At 46.5% G+C, this 20,690-nt stretch overlaps 1 protein-coding gene across 2 annotated transcripts in view; it reads right to left on the reverse strand.

The window, feature by feature from the left end:
* Positions 1-20,690, reverse strand: part of DGCR2 (DiGeorge syndrome critical region gene 2) — a 47,846-nt gene that overhangs the window by 17,880 nt on the left and 9,276 nt on the right. Inside the window, exons 2-4 of one of the 2 annotated variants that reach the window (XM_081113600.1) lie at positions 13,560-13,682; positions 3,934-4,059; positions 731-941 (exon numbers count right to left, since the gene is read on the reverse strand). In XM_081113600.1, the coding sequence (XP_080969726.1) occupies positions 731-941; positions 3,934-4,059; positions 13,560-13,682 (460 nt within the window). The remainder of the gene's footprint in view (positions 1-730; positions 942-3,933; positions 4,060-13,559; positions 13,683-20,690) is intronic. The other variant, XM_081113601.1, reaches the window with a different exon arrangement.

Raw genomic sequence — 20,690 nt, forward strand, 5'->3', positions numbered from 1 at the left:
GAGGTACTGGCAGTCTGGCAAGCTCTGCAATTCCCACTCCTGCCCCCAGCAGTGTGGATGGGGCAGCATGAGGCCACACATCACAGGTCATAGCACACGGCTGCCCGCACAACCCGGGGCCTGGGAGATGCTGGCAGCTGGCCATTCCCACACCTTCTCCTCAGTGCACAGAGCCGGGGTGGGGAGCCAGGTTCCGGAGTCAGACTGCAGGGGCTGGAACCCAGACACACGCAGCGAGTGCGCCTGTGGTCACGTGCTTGTCCACCTGGGCCTCAGTCTTCTTGCCCGCTGGTCTCCTGTGGTTTCTGGGAGACGGAGTGATCGAGCCCATGGACAGCACTAAGCAGTGGGCCTGGCACAGCCTGTTTTCTTGGAAAGAACTACCACCCACCTGTGCACCCCTTGTGCTGGGCCTAGAAAAGCCCACTGAGCAGCCCCTCCTGACACAGGCTAGGTCTCCTAACACGTCAGCAGTTGCAACTGAACCTACAGAGGACCAACAAAAGAGACTGGCCCAAGGTGGCAACCCATCTCTGCCCTTCCAAGACCCCCCACCCCATCTCAACGCCCACTCTAAACCACTGAATCTCCATTTCCAGTGGGTGGAGCTGCTCTTCCCAAAAATGCCGGCTGCTGGCTATGCCTTAGGACTACCATGGCGGCCAAGAGGCCATGTGCTTGGTGGGCACTGGTCTGAACTCTGGCCCCTGGGTTCCCACCCAGTACTCACTTGTGCTGGTCCTGCCAAGCGAAACTCCGCTCTGGCTGGTCCCATTCTTGGGCCAGGACGAAACGCAGCTCCTGGTCGGTGGAGAAGGTGGCAAGGGAGCCATTGACGCGTTGGCAGGTCTGTGCAGCGTCCCAGTAGTTCTCTCCACTCAGGTAGACCCTGTAGCAGCTGGCCGTGCCTTCATAGTGGTGCCACCCTGTCGGACACTTCCCTAGGAAACATGAAGGACAGAAGGGGAGTTGTCCCCCCAAATTAGGATCCTCACTCCAAAACAAAATTATATGTTGCTCAGAAATCACCCTAGAGAAATGGGGAAACTGAAGCTCAAGAGGAAAATTTCTGCCCCTAAGAACCACATACTTTGTGGCATACTCAAGTTTCTCTACAATACAGATGCAACCTAAAGTACAAGTATATTCAGTGGTGAGTCTTCCCATTTGTAAAAGGTCTTTAATTTACTTGGCAGTAAAGACTCACTGCTGGATTCTTTGGATAAAGTGGAGTTCATTCTCTAAATAAGTCTGGTTGACCAGATGGCAGAACTGCCCACACCAGCTCACCGCAAGTCCTGGTAGGAGTGAGCAAGGAGGTTCCCTGCCCACTTTGCCCTCACTGCCCAAATGCTGGCTCTTTTGGTCACCCTGCCAGCAAGCCCACGGCTTCTTGAGCCTACTCCTTGGTTCTCTGTTCACATAGGGGCTGGCTAGCACTCCCCTAAAACAGAAGCTCAGGAGATCATAGCTGGAAGGGCACTGAGGTTGGGGGAGCAACTCCTGCCTTCTACAGATGAGAAAATGATGCCCAGGTGGTTCCATAGTGGGCAAAAGCCAAGTAGCCAGTTGAAGTCATAGTCTCCGCTAGATGAGATGGGCCAGATATCTTCTTGCCAGGTGGACCCACCCTGAGGGTGGCAAGGCTCCATACCAAATGGCTGGCCTTGGGTAAGGGTAATGACCTGTTCTACAGGATGTATAACCTTCAAATGCCAGGGTACCTAACTCCTAACTAAAAGTACACTGATGGGCCCTGGCCAGTTTGGCTCAGTGGATAGAGCGTCAGCCTGCTGACTGAAGGGTTGCAGGTTCGATTCCTGCCAAGGGCACATGCCCGTGTTGTGGGCTCGATCCCCAGTAGGGGGCGTGCAAGAGGCAGCCAATCAATGATCCTCTCTCTTCATTGATATTTCTAACTCTCTTTCCTCTCCCTTTCTCTTTGAAATCAATAAAGATATATTTATAAAGAAAAAAAAGTATACTGATCGGCCCTAGTTGGTTTGGTTCAGTGGACAGAGCATTAGCCTGCAGACCAAAGGGTCCCAGGTTCAATTCTGGTCAAGGCCACATGCCCGGGCTGCAGGCTCGATCCCCAGTAGGGGGCATGTAGGAGGCAGCTGGTTAATAATTCTCTCTTATCATTGATGTTTCTCTCTTCCTCTCCCTTCCTCTCTGAAATCAATTAAAAAAAATATACATATACATATATATATATATATAAAGAGAGAGAGAGAGAGAGAACACTTATGAAGAGTAACACTTTTTTTTACAAAGCCAGTTAACAAAATGCAATTTTTTAATGCTTCAACATCTTGTGGAACTAGTAAAACTTCTTAAAGACTGATGGCTTGTGTTTTTATTATTTAAAAAAAAAATATATATATATATAAAGTATATATCTATATTTACTTTATATATATATATAAATATATGTATATATATAAAGTATATATTTTTATTGATTTCAGAGAGGAAGGGGGAGGGAGAGCTAGAAACATCAATGATGAGAGAGAATCATTGACCAGCTGCCTCCTGCATGCCCCTGACTGGGGTTTGAGAGCCCACAACCGAAGCATGTGCCCTTGACCGGAATCAAATCCAGGAACCTTGAGTCAACAGGCCGAGGCTCTATCCACTGAGCCAAACCAGCTAGGGCTTTTAAATATATTTTATTGATTTCAGAGAGTAAGTGAGAGGGAGTGAGAGATGACACATCCATGATGAGAGAGAATGATTGGTTGGCCACCTCCTGCATGCCCCACATTGGGGATTGAGCCCACAACCCAGGCATGTGCCCAGACCGGGAACTGAACCATGATTCATGATTCACTGAACCCTGGCTCATAGGTTGATGCTCAACCACTGAGCCACGCTGGGTGGGCTGTTTTTATTATTTAGGACACGTGTGTGTGTGCGTGTACCTTATTATGAACAATGGGAATGAGATTACATGAGAGGAAAGGTACCCCTGGCCCCAGAGCCAACAAGGCATGCCGTAGCACTGCTGCAACGCCGACAGTGGGACAGCACCATCTGCCACGGAGCTCATAGGAAGGCGTTCACTGTAGACAGGAGCCAGCCCTCAGGGACCACCAAGCAGGAGAAGGGGAGGTCTATGGAGTTCATGGAATGGGTGTGAGGATAGGGGGACTACCAGGTGGCCTTTTACTGTATGTTTTCTAAGCTCCCTACCACCACGATGTGTTTAACCTGCCAAAGCCCCCATATGTGGGTTCCATCTGTCCCAGGTTAGAGGTGGGAACACCAAGGTGTGCAGAGGCCAAACATCTCGACTGGCAAGTGTCAGCTTGGGCTTCCATCTTGGCTCCTCACCCACATCTAGGAATGGGTTCAGAGGAAGCCCTCTGGGGACAGAAGCCAGTGAGTGGGGGCAACAGGGAGAGGGAACATCTTTTTCTACCCGTTGAACTTTGTGTAATTATTCCCTACATAGATTACCTATTCAAAGAAAAGTAGATTAAAGATGAAAGGACAGTGCATGGAGCTGAGAGTCACGATTCCAGGGGCTGCCCCATTGGCTGTGTGAGCTCTCAGAGGCGCAGTTTCCTCACTCACCAAGCTTGCACTACATCCCTGTGACAATCCCTGGAGTCCACAGCTCAAAGCCGAAGGGACCTGAGTGTCTGTGTGGTGAGAAGACTTCTGCAGTCCAGCTCTGAAAGGCAGCCATCTTGTAAGCAGCCGATTCCATAGCCCAAGTTGGTGTCAAGGATTCACCACTCTCAACCTGGATGGCCTTGGCTGGGTCACCGTGCAGCCTCATACCAAAAGAGGATTATGCCAGTCTGCCCTGAAGGGCTGTTTTAAAAGACACATTGTACCCCTCACACAGCCAAGTGGCACCAGGAGAGCCAGGGAACATATAGGGTTATGAGGCTTTATCACAAACAGGGCAGGTCTGCAACTTACTGCTGAAGCGAACAGGCTGCGCCACATTCACTGCGTGGAAATGCGTGGGGTCGCCACCTCGGGCCCGCCCCTGCCTCGGATCCACAGCTTCCTTCCCATGGTAAGATCGAGAATCCCCAGTCACTTCTGAAAGCAAAAAGAGAAGTGGACTGTAAACACTGCTCTCACAGCAGAGTGGCCAGACTACTTGAGGCTGGGAGACCAGATGTGGTTGAGCATAGATTACATTTATTCAGGTTTTCTTAAGAACTCTATAAAATGTTGCTATTGGTATCAAATGGGTTACACGCACATCTTACTAAAATTATTCCTTAGCAGTCTTCATTTTTTTACTACTATCATGAAATGAGGTTTTCCCTTCATTGTATTTTCTAACAGGCTATTGCTGGCAAAGCACTGGGTCAGCCATTCCTGCTGCAAATCCCTCAGTAGCTCTAGCCCAAGCACGCCAAACTCACGGCCAGCAAGCCGTATGCCTTGTTTAACCATGCTTGCTCTATCTAGCCCAGGGGTGGGCAAACTTTTTGACTCGAGGGCCACAATGGGTTCTTAAACTGGACCGGAGGGCCGGAACAAAAGCATGGATGGAGTGTTTGTGTGAACTAATATAAATTCAAAGTAAACATCATTACATAAAAGGGTACAGTCTTGTTTTTTTTAGTTTTATTCATTTCAAACGGGCCGGATCCAGCCCGCGGGCCGTAGTTTGCCCACGGCTGATCTAGCCCCTTGGGGTTTCTTCTAGAACATAGGCTGCCCTCCTGCCCTGACTACCTGGGAGCCTCCCCTGGGAGCATGAAGGGGGCATGGCATGGGGGGGTGGAGGAACATGGTGTGTCTAGGGCAGCCGTGGGCAAACTACGGCCCGCGGGCCGGATCCGGCCCGTTTGAAATGAATAAAACTAAAAAAAAAAGACCGTACCCGTTTATGTAATGATGACTAGGGGCCCGGTGCACGAAATTCGTGCGCTGGGTGTGTGTGTGTGGGGGGGGAGAGTGTCCCTCAGCCCAGCCTGCCCCCTCTCACATACTGGGAGCCCTCAGGCGTTAACCCCCATCACCCTCCGATCGCCTGATCGGCCCCTTGCCCAGGCCTGACGCCTCCGCCAGAGGTGTCAGGCTTGGACAGGGGACCCCCATTTCCCCCCGATCACTGGCTCTGGCCCCTGCCCAGGCCTGAGGCCTCTGGCCCAGGAATCATGCCTGGGCAGGGGACCCCCATCTCCCTCTGATCGCTTGCTCCATCCCCCGCCCAAGCCTGACGCCTCTGACCCAGGCTTCAGGCCTGGGCAAGGGGACCATCATATCCCCCCAATCCCCGGCTCTGCCACCCACCCAGGCCTGATGCCTCGGCCAGAGGAGTTGACCCTCATCACCCTCCGATCACCAATCACCGGATCGGCCGCCCCTTGACCAGGCCTGAGGCCTCTGGCAGAAGTATCAGGCCTGGGCAGGGGACCCCCAGCTCCCCGTGGTTGCAGGCTCCGCCCCTGCCCAGGCCTAACGCCTCTGGCTGAGGCGTCCGGCCCGGGCAGCGGGGACCCGCAGCTGCAGCGGCCCCGCGATCGTGGGCTTCGCTTTAGGCCCAGGCAAGGGACCCCTAGCTCCCGGGACTGCCAGCTTCGACCGTGTCCAGCTCCCATCGCTGGCTCCACCCCTACTTCCTGCTATCACTGGCCAGGGCGGCAAAGGCGCCTGATTCTCCGATCATGGCTGGGGGGCAGGGCAAAGGCGGCCCCAGGGCCACCTTTGCCCTGCCCCCCAGCTCTTAGCTCCCCCCTGGGTTTCCGATCACTGTCAGTGGCAGGGGGCTTCTTCCTGCTTTCCCTTTTGCCTCCCTGCATTGTGCCTACATATGCAAATTAGCCGCCATCTTGTTGGCAGTTAACTGCCAATCTTAGTTGGCAGTTAACTGCCAATCATAGTTGGCAGTTAATTTGCATATAGCCCTGATTAGCCAATGAAAAGGGTATCGTCGTACGCCAATTACCATTTTTCTCTTTTATTAGTGTAGATGTTTACTTTGAATTTATATTAGTTCACACAAACACTCCATCCATGCTTTTGTTCCGGCCCTCCGGTCCAGTTTAAGAACCCATTGTGGCCCTCAAGTCAAAAAGTTTGCCCACCCCTGGTCTAGGGCAAGTGGTTGGAAGGTGAGGTGGTGTCCCACAAACCCACCTTCCCAGACTGGCTGGCAATTAGCCCCACTGACTAAAGTTTCTCCAGCCATCTGGCTCTGCTATTATTACAGACTCTGATACTCTTTTTATTTCATAAATAATCTATTTTTTCTCATTATAAAATATTCAATGCAAAATATTTGAAAAATACGTTTGAAAAGACAAAGCGTATTAGCCCATTACTATGTTAGGGCCCACCCTTCAGTGTCTTTTTTTTACATAAATCCTTAAAACTCTATTTTAGGATCTGCTTTGTAAGCTTAAGACTATATACAGCTTCCCATATTCTGAAATAAACTTAAGAAGACCATTTTTAATGGCTGCATGGTATTCTGTGAATGAATTTCTTTAATTACCACCATCTCCTATGGTGCAAAATTTAGGTTGTTTGCATCCTTCCAATACTCTAAGAAGGGTTGCACTGAACGACTTGGACATAAATCTGTTTGTGCCTCATTATTTTCTTTTGAGACCTGAGAAGTCATGAGCCCTACCAGATTTGGCTCTCCCCCACTAAGTATCGAGGAGAGTATTTCCAGCTCCTTCTCTGGCATATGATGGGAAGCGGGTGTCCTTTGATTGCCAATCATTCTAAAATATAAAATGTGCTACCAGTGTCTGAGATAAACTCAACATAAAGCAAAGACCTCAAAGGAAAAGCATCTTCGAGGCCTTGGAGTGACCTCATCATCAACACAACCACCTCATTTGCTGCTGCCCCTGTGGAAGGTGGCCTGAGGCTGCAGCTGCTCTCTTCCAACACCCAGCCCTAGGAGCCACTGGCACCATCTCTCTAGGACTGGAGTGCCCCATGCACACATCCTGAGCACCACTGCTCCCGGGAGGAGATGGACAGTTCTGGCACAGGGACAGCGCTACAAAGCCCTCCTCCTCCCTTCTCCAGGCAGGCAGAGGATGGGGAAGAGCCACAGTGCCTCCTGAGGGAGGGTGGACTTAGGATCGGGAGATGAGGGAAGGGAACAGAAGGGCTTCCCAGCAGAGGGCACACAGCTTGGGCAAAGGCAGGCATGTCTGGGACAGGCTTCAGGACAAGCTTGGGTGTGGTAGAAGCCACACCTAAATTTCATATCTCCCTTCTGTCTGCTCAAACGAGCAAGACCTGTGATTCCACTTGACGTCTTGGCCCCTTCCCCAGACCAAGAGCAGCATCTGGTCTATGACAGGCCACAATGCTCACAGACAGATGGATCCAGGACAGCGATTTTCAATCCTTTTCATCTCATTAAAATTCTGTGGCATAACAAAAAATATATATAATTTTTTGCCCATCTGACAAAAAAAAAAAAAAGAAACAATTTTGATTCATTCACACTAGATGGCTTTTGTTGTATTGATTGCTGTCATTTTTAATTTGACAATCTAAGGTAAAAGAGGCCAGTGCCCCTGACTAAATATTGCATGCTTTAAAAATCTTGCAGCACACCGGTTGAAAATCGCTCATCTAGGACATGGGGGAAGAGAAAGAAAGGTAACAGTGTTCTGCTGGGTTACATAGGTGCTGACCATCACCAGGTGGCCTGGATGCTGACTGTGCAGAAGAGAAGCCATCTGCAGCATGGGGGTGAAATAGTTAAGGAAAGAAAGCCTGGTGGTGATGGAAAAAGCTACTTTGTGCAGAGCAGGCTTCTCCAAAGTTCAGAAGGCAATTTTGAGCCCTTCTCTTTTCTAGCATTTCTCTTCCTACCCAAATGCCCACATCCATCCCATCACTCATTTATTCAGTGCCCATTACATGCTGCCAAGGAAACCTACCAACACAGACATGGGCCTTTGCCAGCAAGAAGGGGAAGGGCGTGGCTAAGGAGGTGGGGGGGGGGGGGAGATGCAGAGCACAGGATCAGCATCCTTACAAACCTATCAGGACCCCTCTGACAATAAAAAATTTGCTTCTGAGACCCAGTGTTTCCCCATTAGGGCCAGCTGGAGGGTGTGCAGCTCTCACAGCTGAGCCAATTTATGTGCAGCTATGCAGACACCCCTCCGTTCCCTCTCTACTTTAGTGTGCCAGGCACTGTCCGAGGCATGGGGAATACTGTAGTGGGCAGTGAACACAACAGAGAATGATCCTGTCCCCGCTTAGTGATAAGACATGCCCTCCTGAGCCTTCCTCTCCCATCCAGCACCTGGCCGGGACTGTGATTGTGACGGGGCCCAAGCCCAGTCCTGCAGTCCTGGAAAGAGTGCTCCCTGCAACACAAGCTGCCACTTAGGCTCTTCTCTCCTCAGATGTTCTCACCAGGACTCCAGAGCAGCTCCGCCTACAAAGACTGAATGGGAACCCACAGAAGATGTGAAGCCAACATGGTTGACTTGCTATTGAAAAAAAACAAAACAAAAAACAAGGAAAAGGGAAATGTTATACAGATGGGAAAGCAGGCTCAGTAGTGTCATGAGACTTGCTTCAGAGCAGAAGTGGAACACAGAAGAGGTGGGCCCTCCTCCTCCAAGTTCACAAGACCTGAGTCACCCTGTCTCACAACCTGGCCACCTGAAGCCTGTCTCCACCTGACCCCCAGGGCAGCTGCCTCCTCTCCAGGCTTTCAGATCCACTGGGCACCAGGCTTTCTGCTTCCCCAGCACATGTCTCAAGGGAAAGCTGGGCAGCTGCTCGAGAGCCCAAGTCCAACATGGAAACTGAGTCAGGGCAGGTACTGGCATGCTTGCTTCCCAATAGCATTTGGCCAGAAATGAGTATTATATGTAAACTAGAGGCCTGATGCACGAAATTCATGCAAGAGTAATTCCTCCCCCACCCCCCTCCCCACTCCGCTGCCAGCACAGGCTTCCCTCTGGCACCCGGGACTAGGGCTTCCCTCACAGCCCCAGCTTCCTCTGGAAGGTCGTCTGGAAGGTCATCTGGTCTAATTAGCATATTATGCTTTTATTATTATGGATAAAATACAAAATATGAGTGATTCTAACTTGTGTTTCTAGAACTTAAACAAATATATTAGGTCCAGATGAGCTTATAACTTCTCTGAATGGAGAGGGCAAGAATGACTGGAGCCTCTTCAGCACACACATCACTTTCCTACTTTACACCAAAACAGGTTTAAATCATGGTAAAAATCAGACGTTAGTAAGTCAAATAACACTTACTTACCAAAATGGGATTTCTAACATGAGAACCTAAAACATGTATTCTGCCGTTGTTGGGTGATCCTGTAAGTCCCCAAGGCTCTGTTCACTTTCTTTATTGCTACCTTTTGATAAAGGGAAGATCTTAAGTGTTCTATATTATCTTCTAGAAGTTTTTCTTTAACTTGAAACCAATTTTCCTGTATGTTGTACATTAGGGATCCAATTTCTTTCTTTTCCGACTGTCACAGCACTACATACTGAAGAATCTAACCTTTGCCCAGTGACATGTAATTCCACCTCTGCCATATATCATGTTTCTGGCAGCTCTTCTGTTCTACTGGCCAATTCATGCTACCCTGAGCCAACTGTAAAGTAAGCCTTGACATTGGTAAGGGAAATGCTCACTCCTGACTCTTTTTCAATATCAGGACATTATTCTTCCAAACCTTAGAACTGACTTGCCACATTTCCCAAAAACCCTTTGGAGATGCACTGAGTCCACAGATCAGTATAAGAACAGGCAGCTTTAAAACATTAAGTCTTCCTAGCCAAGAACATCCTGCCTCAAGTCTTCTTTAATAACTCTTAATAAAGTTGTAAATTTTTCTCCATTAAAAATTTTACACATCTTCTGTTAGTTCCCATTTATATCAAATATGGTTCAGTTAGAAGAACAGAAACCATGCCAGCTATTTCAAACACAAAGGGGTTTAATATAGGGAAGTTGTGCTTTAGAAACAACTGAAAAGGCTGGAGGTTTGTGTCAAGTGGGCCACCTCTAACTGTCGATTTCACCACTGCAGCTGCATCCAGAGAGTCAGGAAGCTGCTGTTGCCATCCACAGGTGAGGAAACTGCAGAAAAGCGCTGCCAGACCACAGCTGCCCTGCAGCCCTGAGACAGTTGGCCAGTGAGGGATGTGGAAGCCACTGCACTCACTCATCTAGGTCTAAGCCACTCATCCATGTCAGAGCCAGAGGAAGAAGGATTCTTCTACCTCTCTTCCACTTTCCAAATTTCAAGGGAAGGATCTCATGGGCAAATGATACCCAGAAGCCTACTGGCAGGGGATCTGAGCCTTCCAACCCCAAAAGGCAGGGAATGTACTACCGAATGCCCAGCCTATAGCATACCACCCATTTTCTATCTTACAAAACCACACTGATATTATGATCCACTGCTACATGTTTCATTTTATTTGACCCTGTGGCCTTATATCTTATTGTAATTTTAGCAGGCTTTTAGCAGGGCAAAGAAATAATCTCGCATGGTCACTCCAGAGTCCTGAAGTCCATGTTCAAAAGCAAACTAAGTTCTGGCCGGAGTGGCCCGGTGGTTAGTCCTTGGTGAGTTTGTGCATGCACACTTGTCGTCATCATGCACTCAATGGTCTGGGTCTAGAACAAGCATGGTCAAACTCGTGTCCGGTCGTGAGTTTGACATGCTTGGCCTAGAATATGCCATCTACTGAGAACTCTGGGCTCTGTAGGATAGACTTTATTTTTCTATCTGGGGAGAAAATACAGGAACCTATGTAAATTCAAGTCAACACTTACACTGAGCGGACTTGTAACCCTTTGTGCCAACCAAGTAACCCAGAAGAGAAATCAGATCTAGTTCCTGCCTTCAGCAAGTCCACTGAGCATTGAAAGATGAAGCTGAACCATACGAGTGCCTATCATTGCTTCCAATTATCTATAATAGGGCAGTTATTACACCTAACCTTCAAAGCTAAGCCAAAAGGTGCTTTGAAAACAGCAGATAAACCATGCTCCCATTTTAAAGCAAGCCAGGAATCATTTGGTTCTTTGTTCAGAAAACTCTCTAGGAGGCTACATATGAAGCCTCAACCTGTAAGTCACACCAGGGGAAGCTCACCAGGCCAACCCAGCATATAGGAAATTCTCAAACACTGGGAAGTTCACACTGTCTGGTCTGTGACCCAAGGAATGACCAGGTGGTCTCCCAGACACAGAACTATCCCAGAGGCTCCTAAACCAGCCACCACTATTCAAACTCTTATTTGGAAAGGTAGGCGCCTCAACCACAGACTTGCTCATCTAATGAAGGAAGAACAGGCCTAAGGGATGATTAAAAAATAAGTCCCGCCCTAGCCAGTTTTGCTCAGTGGATAGAGTGTCGTCCTGTGGACTGAAGGGTCCTGGGTTCAATTCCTGTCAAGGGTACATGCCTGGGTTGTGGGCTCGATCCCAGTAGGGGCATGCAGGAGGCAGCCGATCCATGATTCTCATCATTGATGTTTCTCTCTCTCTCTCTCCCTCTCCCTTCCTCTCTGAAATCAATAAAAATATATTTTTTTAAAAAAAGAAATTCTTTAAAAAAATGGGTTCCTTTACAGGGGTCATTTTTTAAAAATATATATATTTTATTGATTTTTTACAGAGAGGAAGGGAGAGAGATAGTTAGAAACATCGATCAGCTGCCTCCTGCACGCCCTCTACTGGGGATGTGCCCGCAACCAAGGTACATGGCCTTGACCGGAATCGAACCCGGGACCTTTCAGTCCGCAGGCCGACATTCTATCCACTGAGCCAAACCGGCTTCGGCTACAGGGGTCATTTTAAAAAATATATATATTTTATTGATTTTTTACAGAGAGAAGGGAAAGGGATAGAGAGTTAGAAACATCGATGAGAGAGAAACATCGATCAGCTGCCTCCTGCACACTCCCCACTGGGGATGTGCCTGCAACCAGGGTACATGCCCTTGACTGGAATCGAACCCGGGACCCTTGAGTCCGCAGGCCGATGCTCTATCCACTGAGCCAAACCGGTTAGGGCTACAGGGGTCATTTTTATAGACAAATACATTCCGAACAGACCACCTCCATTTCTTGTTTTGGAACCACCCCTCAACTGTCCCAAGCTCAAATGTCAAATGCTAATTGATGTCCCACCTGATCCCCTAGTTGGAGTTTTTTCCAGCACCTGGCCTATAGGAATTACAAGACTCCTTTCATTTACTGAATGCTGAAAAGGACCTCATCCCACTGAGGAAGAAGACAGGTCTCCTGCCCTCAGGGAACTCAGTCTGGAAGGAGAGATCAAGCATGGGCACAAGTGATGAAGAATTACCAGTGGTTCTATGTGCTGCCAGAGAGGGATAGAGCAGGTTATTAGCAGAAGCCAACCTATAGCCATGGAGCCCACAGATGCCTTCATGTTGTGGAATCATCTAGCCAAGCCTTGAAGGATAGGCAGGATCTGTCCACATAGAAACAAACCAAGAGGATCCCAGGAAAAAAGAAAGGCATAAAAAAAGCATGTGGCTAGGAAATTCTTTTTTTCTTTTTATAAAAAACATTTTTAAAAAATTTATTTCAGAGAAGAAGGGAGAGGGAGAGACAGAAACATCTATGATGAGAGAGAATCATTGATCGGCTGCCTCCTGCACACCCTACACTGAGGATCGAGCCCACACCCTGGGCATATAACCTGACTGGGAATTGAACCATGACCTTCTGATTCATAGGTTGACGGTCAACCACTGAGCCACGCTGGCCAAGCTAGAACATTCTTAATGGGGTGGGCACAGGAAATAGCCTAGCTGAGTCACAGAAGGGAAAATAATGATAAATTGGATTGGCAAAAAACAAGCCAGACTGTGAAGAAATTTGAGTGTGAGGCTGAAGAGTTTAGGTCTGAGATTCCTTCCTCTTAGGGCTTTTATCAGAACCACCCGGGTCTTAAACATATTCCATGTGTATGTGTGTGTGTCTCTCTCACATACTCATGCCGGAGTACACGCAAGACACTACACTGTCCATCCTAACCAAGTTGAGAACCCAGGGTGTGGTGAACACCATTACTCATGGGGTGTTATATTCTTTGAGCGTACTGGAACAGAAACCAGGTAGAGAAACAACAATTTAGACTCTCTGGCATTCTGTCTTTGTGAGCACACACATCATCAGGAGAAAGATTACTAGTGACTGAGTGAGCAGGGCAGATAGGCAGAGCCAAGGCCAGTAAAAGTGACCCTTGTCAGGATTCTAGCCAAGTTTCACAACACCTACTTCCAAAACCAGGCAAGAGGAAAGGGAAGAAGCTACCATACTTCAGGTGCTGCTCTCAGGGCCAGCAGCACCTCCCCAAATGTGGTATCATGGGCACCTCTCTTGCCTCACAACGCTCACCCTGCCATCTTAAAACTTCTGAGATCTACCTGTGTTAGGCATTAAAAAAAAAGGACAGAGAAAGAAAGAGGACAGGAGGAGCTTAAAATAACCTTCCAGCACATGGATACAGCACTGGATACCAGTTGACAGCATCTCCCCTGATGGGAAGCATGGGCCACATGCATCTGCCTGCCCAACACTCACCTGGACAATTGGCTTCGTCGCTCTCATCCTCACAAGTCACCCAGCCGTCACACTGCCAGGGGAGAGGGATGCACTGGATGGTACCACTGCGACAGGCAAACTGCCCAGGGTTGCACCGCAGCTCTGTGAAACCAAAGGGCAAGAGGCCATTGAGGAAGTGGCAGTAGCAGCGGAGACCAGGTGTGGTCAGGCCTGCCACCGCCTGGCCCTGCCACCACCGGTCTCCATGTGCATGGGCCAGGCAGCCTGCCTACAGCCCCACTCCTTGGAGGCTTGCATGTACGCCCCAAGGAAGAGCCAAGAGCTGTGCCCAAAACGCCACAAATACCCAGAGCATCATATCCCCCCAAGATTTTGACCTTTATGTGCGACCATTCAAACATACACTGTGGCATTTCTGTTCAGCATCAGGCTATGCAGTGCACTGCAGAGGGGACAGAAACAAGAGGGTATACCTCTCACCTCCTGAGGGATTCTGGGTCAATAGAGAAGACACACATACACGGTTTTCTGACAAAGCATAAATGGAGGTCACCACCACAGAAGCACTCGAACAACATGCTGAAACAACATGAAGGAGAAACTGCCTCCACCTGGGGGGCTCAGGAATGCTTCTTAAAGAAGGTGGGATGTAAACAGGGTTCCCAAGGCAGGTGATGGTTTCAGAGGTACATATAACATAACAGGAAGGGACGAGCGATCCAGAAAAAGCAGGGCTTAAGGAAATATTACAAGGCAGGAGAACATGCCAATTAGACTGTGTGAGCTGACAAATGCAGAATCACTGGAGATAAGATTGGAAATGTAAGAAGAATCAGACTGTGGTGGCTTTCAGGGTAAGATAATGCTGACCTTTATTTGGTATGTTGTAGGGGACCAACAAGTAATATGGTAAGATCCGTGTTTTAAGCAGGTATCACTAGCAATGATTTCTGGAAGCAATTAAAATAGAAGGCCAGACAAAAATATTAACTCAGCCAAGTAAGGTCTTGAACTGAGGCAGGGGTCGGCAAATTTACAGCTCATGGGCCAACGCCTGTCCTTCCCACCGTTTTTTTAAAAATAAAGTTTTCTTGGAATTGTGAGCTGTGGGACAACTTCAAGCATCCTTAACATACTTGTACTTGGAGGGGGGGGTCAGACAAAATATTTGAAGAAACAATGGCAGAACAACTTCCCAATTTGATGGAAACTATAAACCTGCAGATCCACAAGCTCAATGAACCCCAAACACAAGACATATAAAGAAAATTACTCCAGGCCGGGACCGGTTTGGCTCAGTGGATGGAGCGTCGGCCTGCGGACTGAGGGGTCCCAGGTTCGATTCTGGTCGAGGGCATGTGCCTGGGTTGTGGGCACATCCCCGGTGGGGGGTGTGCGGGAGGCAGCTGATCGATGTTTCTCTCATAGATGTTTCTAGCTCTTTGTTTCTCTCCCTTCCTCTCTGTGAAAAATCAATAAAATATATTTTTTAAAAAAGAAAAAAAAAAGAAAATTACTCCAAGGCACATCATAATCAAAGTGCTTAAAACCAGCAATAAAGAAAATTTTAAAAGCAGCCAGAGGAGAAAAGACATCACACAGAAAAACAGATAAAGACAACAGGTTTCTCATTATAAACAATACAAGCTGGAAGACAGTGGAGAAACATTTTTAAATTCTGGAAAAAAAAAGAAATAGCTGTCATCCCGGCCGGTTTGGCTCAGTGGATAGAGCGTCGGCCTGCGGACTGAAGGATCCCGGGTTCGATTCCAGTCAAGAGCACATGCCTGGGTTGCGGGCTCAATCCCCAGTGTGGAGCGTGCAGGAGGCGGCCAATCCATGATTCTCTCTCAATATTGATGTCTCTCTCTCTCTCTCTCCCTCTCCTTTCCTCTCTGAAATCAATAAACATATATTAAAAAAAGAAAAAGAAAAAAAAAAGAAATAGCTGTCAACCTAGAATTATTTAAAGCAAAAACATGTATACTACATTGTAGGGTTTATAACACGTAGCAGTAAAACTGTGACAATAGCACAATAGCTGGAAAGAAGAAGGGAAGCATACTGTTTTAATGCTTTTATATGCCACAGGTAAAGTGGTCTGTCATGTGAAGGTAAACTATCATAAGTTAAAGAAAAATATCACTAAACTAACAAGAGTTATAGCAAGTAAGTCAACGAAGACAACAAAATGGAATAAAAAGTCAATTGAAAAGAAGGCAGAAAGAGAAAAAGAAATTAACAATAGATGGTACAAAAAGTAAAACAAATAATCAATTTTGCCTAATCAGTAAACATATGGGATGATCTAAACACCCGAAAAGACAAAATTTGGCACATAGGTAAAAAAAAAACAAGACCCCACTATGTATTGCCTAAAAAAACCTCTTTATATAAGGACACAAATTGGTGAAAATAGAAGAATGGAAAACATGCTAACACTGATCAAAAGAAAGCTGGAGTGGCTATGTTAATGCCCCACAAAGTAGACTCCAAAGCACTTAATATTACCAGAAATAAAGGTCATTTAATAATGATAAAGAACATAATAATCCTAAATGTTTATGAATCTATTGCAGAGCTTTAAAATACGGATGAAAAATTGCTATAGCTGCTAATAGACAAATTCACAATTACAGTCAGAGATTTCACTCTCCTCCAAACAACCTGAACAACACTATCAACCAACTGGTCTGAACCAACACTTATAGAGCTCTCCACCCAAAAACAGTGGAATACACAACTATTTTCATATGCATACATATATAACATTGACCATAATAGAGAATGTTATGGCCATAAAACAAATCTCAAATTTATGACTGAAATCATATGGAGTATGTTGTTTGACCACAATTTAATTAAAAAATTAAAAATCAACAACAGCCAGGCTAGTGTGGCTCTGTGGTTGAGCACTGGCCCATGAACCAGGAAGTTATGGTTTGATTCCTGGTCAGGACACGGACACATGCCTGGGTTGCAGGCTTGATCCCCAGTAGCGGGCATGCAGGAGGTGATGTTTCCCTCTCACTGGTGTTTCTCTCTCTCTATTCCTTCTACCTTCCTCTTTCTAAAATCAATAAAAAATATGTTCTTAAAAAAATCAACAGCAGAAAGATACCTGGAAAATCTCCCCAACTATATGGCAACAACTCACACACTTCTAAAGAGCCTACGGATCAAAGAAAAAATATGGATCAAATAAACACATTAAAAAAATTCCTTGTAAGTCACAAACTACTAAAGCTCACTCAAAAAGGAATCAATAACCTGAGTAACCATGTGCTATAAAAGAAACTGAATTTTTAGTTTAAGAACTTCACACAAAGAAAACTCCAGGCCTAGATGGCTTCACTGGAAAGTTCTACTAAATATTTAAGGTAGAAATAACACCAATTCCATACAAACTCTTCCATAAATTTAAATATTTAAAATTCCATAACAATAATATCAAGACCAAGAAACACTTAAGGATAAATGTAATGACAGATGTGCAAGTTCTATACACTGAAAATTACAGACTATTGCTAAGAGAACTTTTTTAAAAATCTAAACGTGTGGGGATACATGAAGTTCTATGGATCAGTAAGCTCAATACTGTTAAGATACCAATTCTACCCAAATTCATTACAGATTCAATGCAATCCCAATCAATATTCTAGCAGGCCTTTTTGTAGAAATTGACAAACTGATTCTAAAACTCATACAGAAATGCAAAAGACTTAGCATACTCAAAACAACTTTGAAAAGTAAGAACAAAGCTGGAGGATTCACACCACCTGATCTTGAGCACTAAGTTACAGTAATCAAGACGGCATTAAAAAACAAAACAACAACAAAAACAGCATGGCATAAGCATCAAGACATACATTAGGACCAACGGAACCAGAACAGTGTGTCCAAAAATAGGCCCACATATATGTGAGCAACTGATTTATGAGGAAGGTGCAAAGGCAATTTCCTGGAGAAAGAATCATCCTTTCAACAAATAGTACTGGGACAACTGGGTATCAAATTTTTAAATTGATTATTTTTTTATAATATTTTATTGATTTTTTTTACAGAAAGGAAGGGAGAGAGAGAGAGAGAGCTAGAAACATCGATGAGAGAGAAACATCAATCAGCTGCCTCCTGCACATCCCCCACTGGGGATGTGCCCACAACCCAGGTACATGCCCTTGACCGGAATCGAACCTGGGACCCTTGAGTCCGCAGGCCGACGCTCTATCCACTGAGCCAAACTGGTTTCGGCTTTAAATTGATTTTTAGAGAGGAAAACCTAAAACTATAAAATATCTAGAAAACATAGGAGAAAATCTTTGTGGCCTTGGCCAAGATTTCTTAGATACATATACCAGAAGTTCAATCCCTAAAAGAAAAAGTTGATAAATTGGACTTCATTAAAACTGAGAATTTTTTTGCCCTGGCCGGTGTGGCTTTGTTAGGTCGTTCAGTGCACTGAAAAGTTGCCAGTTCGATTCCCTGTCAAGTCACATGCCAGGGTTGTGGGCTCAATCCCCTGTGTGGGGTGTGCAGGAGGCAGCAATTCAGTGATTCTCTCTTATCACTGATGTTCCTATCTCTCTCCCCCACTCTCCCTTCCTCTCTGAAATCAATAAAAAAAATTTTTTTAAAGGGAGGAAATTGACACATGCCACAAAATGGATGAACCTAAAGGACATTATGCTAGGTAAAATAAACTAGACAGAGGAGGACAAATGCTTCCACTTATAGGAGTTCCTTAGAGTAGTCAAATTCATAGAGATAGAAAGTAGAACATAGGTTACCAGGCGCTGGGGGAGAGGTGATGGGGAGTTCCCTTTAAGGGGTACAGTTTCAGTTTGGGAAAATGAAGAAGTTCTGGAAATAAACACTGGGTGATAGTTGCACAACACTGTCACTGCACTTAATGCCACTTAAATGTACAGTAAACAATGGTTAAAGCGGTAAGTTTTGTTATGTGTATTTTACCACAATTTTTTTAAAAATCCTATTTTTAAAAAAAGTAGAGAAGAAATCCCAAGCACACATCCCATTAGCCGTCAATACATGTCAAGTAGCCCTTGGAAATGCCACTGTGCATTTGTGAGAGAACAAGAGAGAGAGGCAGATGACTCCTTGGTATTACTATGAAAATAGTTTTGACCTCCTGAGCCCCTTCCCCTAGACCCCTGACCACAATGAAAGAACTACTGCTTTAAACTATGCATTGTGTGAGGTTTAAAGGACTCATGCCTGTAGAAATGTACAAGTCTCTGCAATAAAATATTTGTCTACATTCCATTTATTCTTTGTCAGCAAGCCTTGGCCTCACTCTCAATTATGTAAACTGAGCTGTCTCAAATTACTGTGTGAAATTTAATATGCTGCCTAAATTGTTTGGAATTGATTTTGCAACATTTGCCCACAAAGAAATAGAGGGAGACATAGTACAGCAGAAGCACACGCATCCAGTCACGTTGCTCAGGAAATAAAAAAATTTCCTGCCAACAAATGCAGGAGAGAATTCTACCCCATCTCTTCGCACTACCCACAACCCACTCCATGGCCTCCACCAGCGGACGGAGATCTTAAGGCAGCCCCTGCACCATGCTGGAGCGCCCACCCAGGACCAGGAGGCCCCAGCTTCCCAGTGGGCAGTACAGCCTCCATCAGATTGCTGCAACATTCTTCCTTGGAAAGCGCTAACAGCTGCTTCCCAGCAGGGCAGGATGTTCCCACGGGTTCTCCTTCTGCCCACTATACAAGGCAGTACTGGGACAGAGATATTTATCCAGCACAACACTTAGACCAGAAGGGAGAGGATCTGAAAATAAGGGCAGGCTGGGCCCGCTGTTCAAATGCATGACAATTCTAGGGGAACAGCTCTCATGGGAACAGCAGCATAGAACTTGGGCCAGCTCTCTTCTCTAGACACCTTCAAGAGGGAACAGAGATCACTGATGATAACATAGACCACTAAAAATACACAACAGAGGGCCATCCCTGCTAAACAGGCCTTCTCAAGAAGAGTCACCTGTGTCCTGAGGTAAGACGGTGGGAATAAGGGGCTTGAATTCAAGTAGGATGGGCAGCACCTGAACCACCAACAAACATAATAAGGCCAAGGGCTCGGCCTGGACAAGTGCCACTGAGCAGGAAAGGAGCACTCTGCACGGCTAGAGCCCAGCAGGATTTAAAACCAAAAGGTACCGCAGGACCAGATGGCTTCACGGATGGGCTATGGCTCCGGGAGTGGATGCTGCTGGCAGTGGAGGAGAGCTTCGCCAGAACACCAGCAGCAGGACAGAGAATGGACTTGGGAGGGCAGAACTAGGTGAGGGAAAGCATTACCAGGCATTTGAAACAATTCATAGGAGATCATTCTAGAAAAAACTGTGATTATGTCACAAACTCCCCACCTTCTCTAAGTGTTCTAAATGCCATTTGTCCTTTCATGAGGTGAAGAACCACCTCCAGGCTCCCCCCAACACCCCATCACTCAGGTTCTTGGGATTCCCTGGCTCAGCAACCTTTCAGTGCACAGCACGACACTCCAACCAACTGAGCCACCTTGCCAGAAGGATGAAAAATTTTCATAAGAGATCTCTCTCAGAACCACACCCCAGAGACAAAACAAAAGAAGACTGAGGAAAATTTTCAGTCTTATTAAAGAAAAGATAAAGAGAAAATATTATGAATAAAGTTTTTACAGCCCCCCCCCAAAAAAAGAAAAAGAATGAGGCAACTTACAAGATCCCCAAACACTGTCAAATGAAAACGTCAAAAAACTGTGTAAAAAGTATTAATTCCATTTATGTAAAACACTGTGTATGAATGTTTTCCCAACTGTCCTGGGCTTTCACTGTGGGTCGCCATACCGGTCTGCATCCTCCACACCAACAGGGGTAGAGGGGAATTTGAAGACTGTCTCTCTTCCCACAGGTGGCCAACAAACCACTAAGGGCTAAGCAAAAGCCCGCCTGAGCCACAAGAAAGCCTCATTCCTTTCACGTACTTCTAATCCTCTTCAGTCTTCTAAGACCACAAGCTTTGTAGCTACTCTGACCAGGGACTCTAGAGGTAGCCAGTGGCACTCAATAGGACTGTAACAGGAGGCCTGAAGTCAGTCTAAGTGTGTAGGTCCCGGAAGCTCACATCTCCAGTCTG

Source organism: Myotis nattereri, assembly GCF_964212035.1.
Source record: "Myotis nattereri genome assembly, chromosome: 19".
NCBI lineage: Eukaryota > Metazoa > Chordata > Mammalia > Chiroptera > Vespertilionidae > Myotis > Myotis nattereri.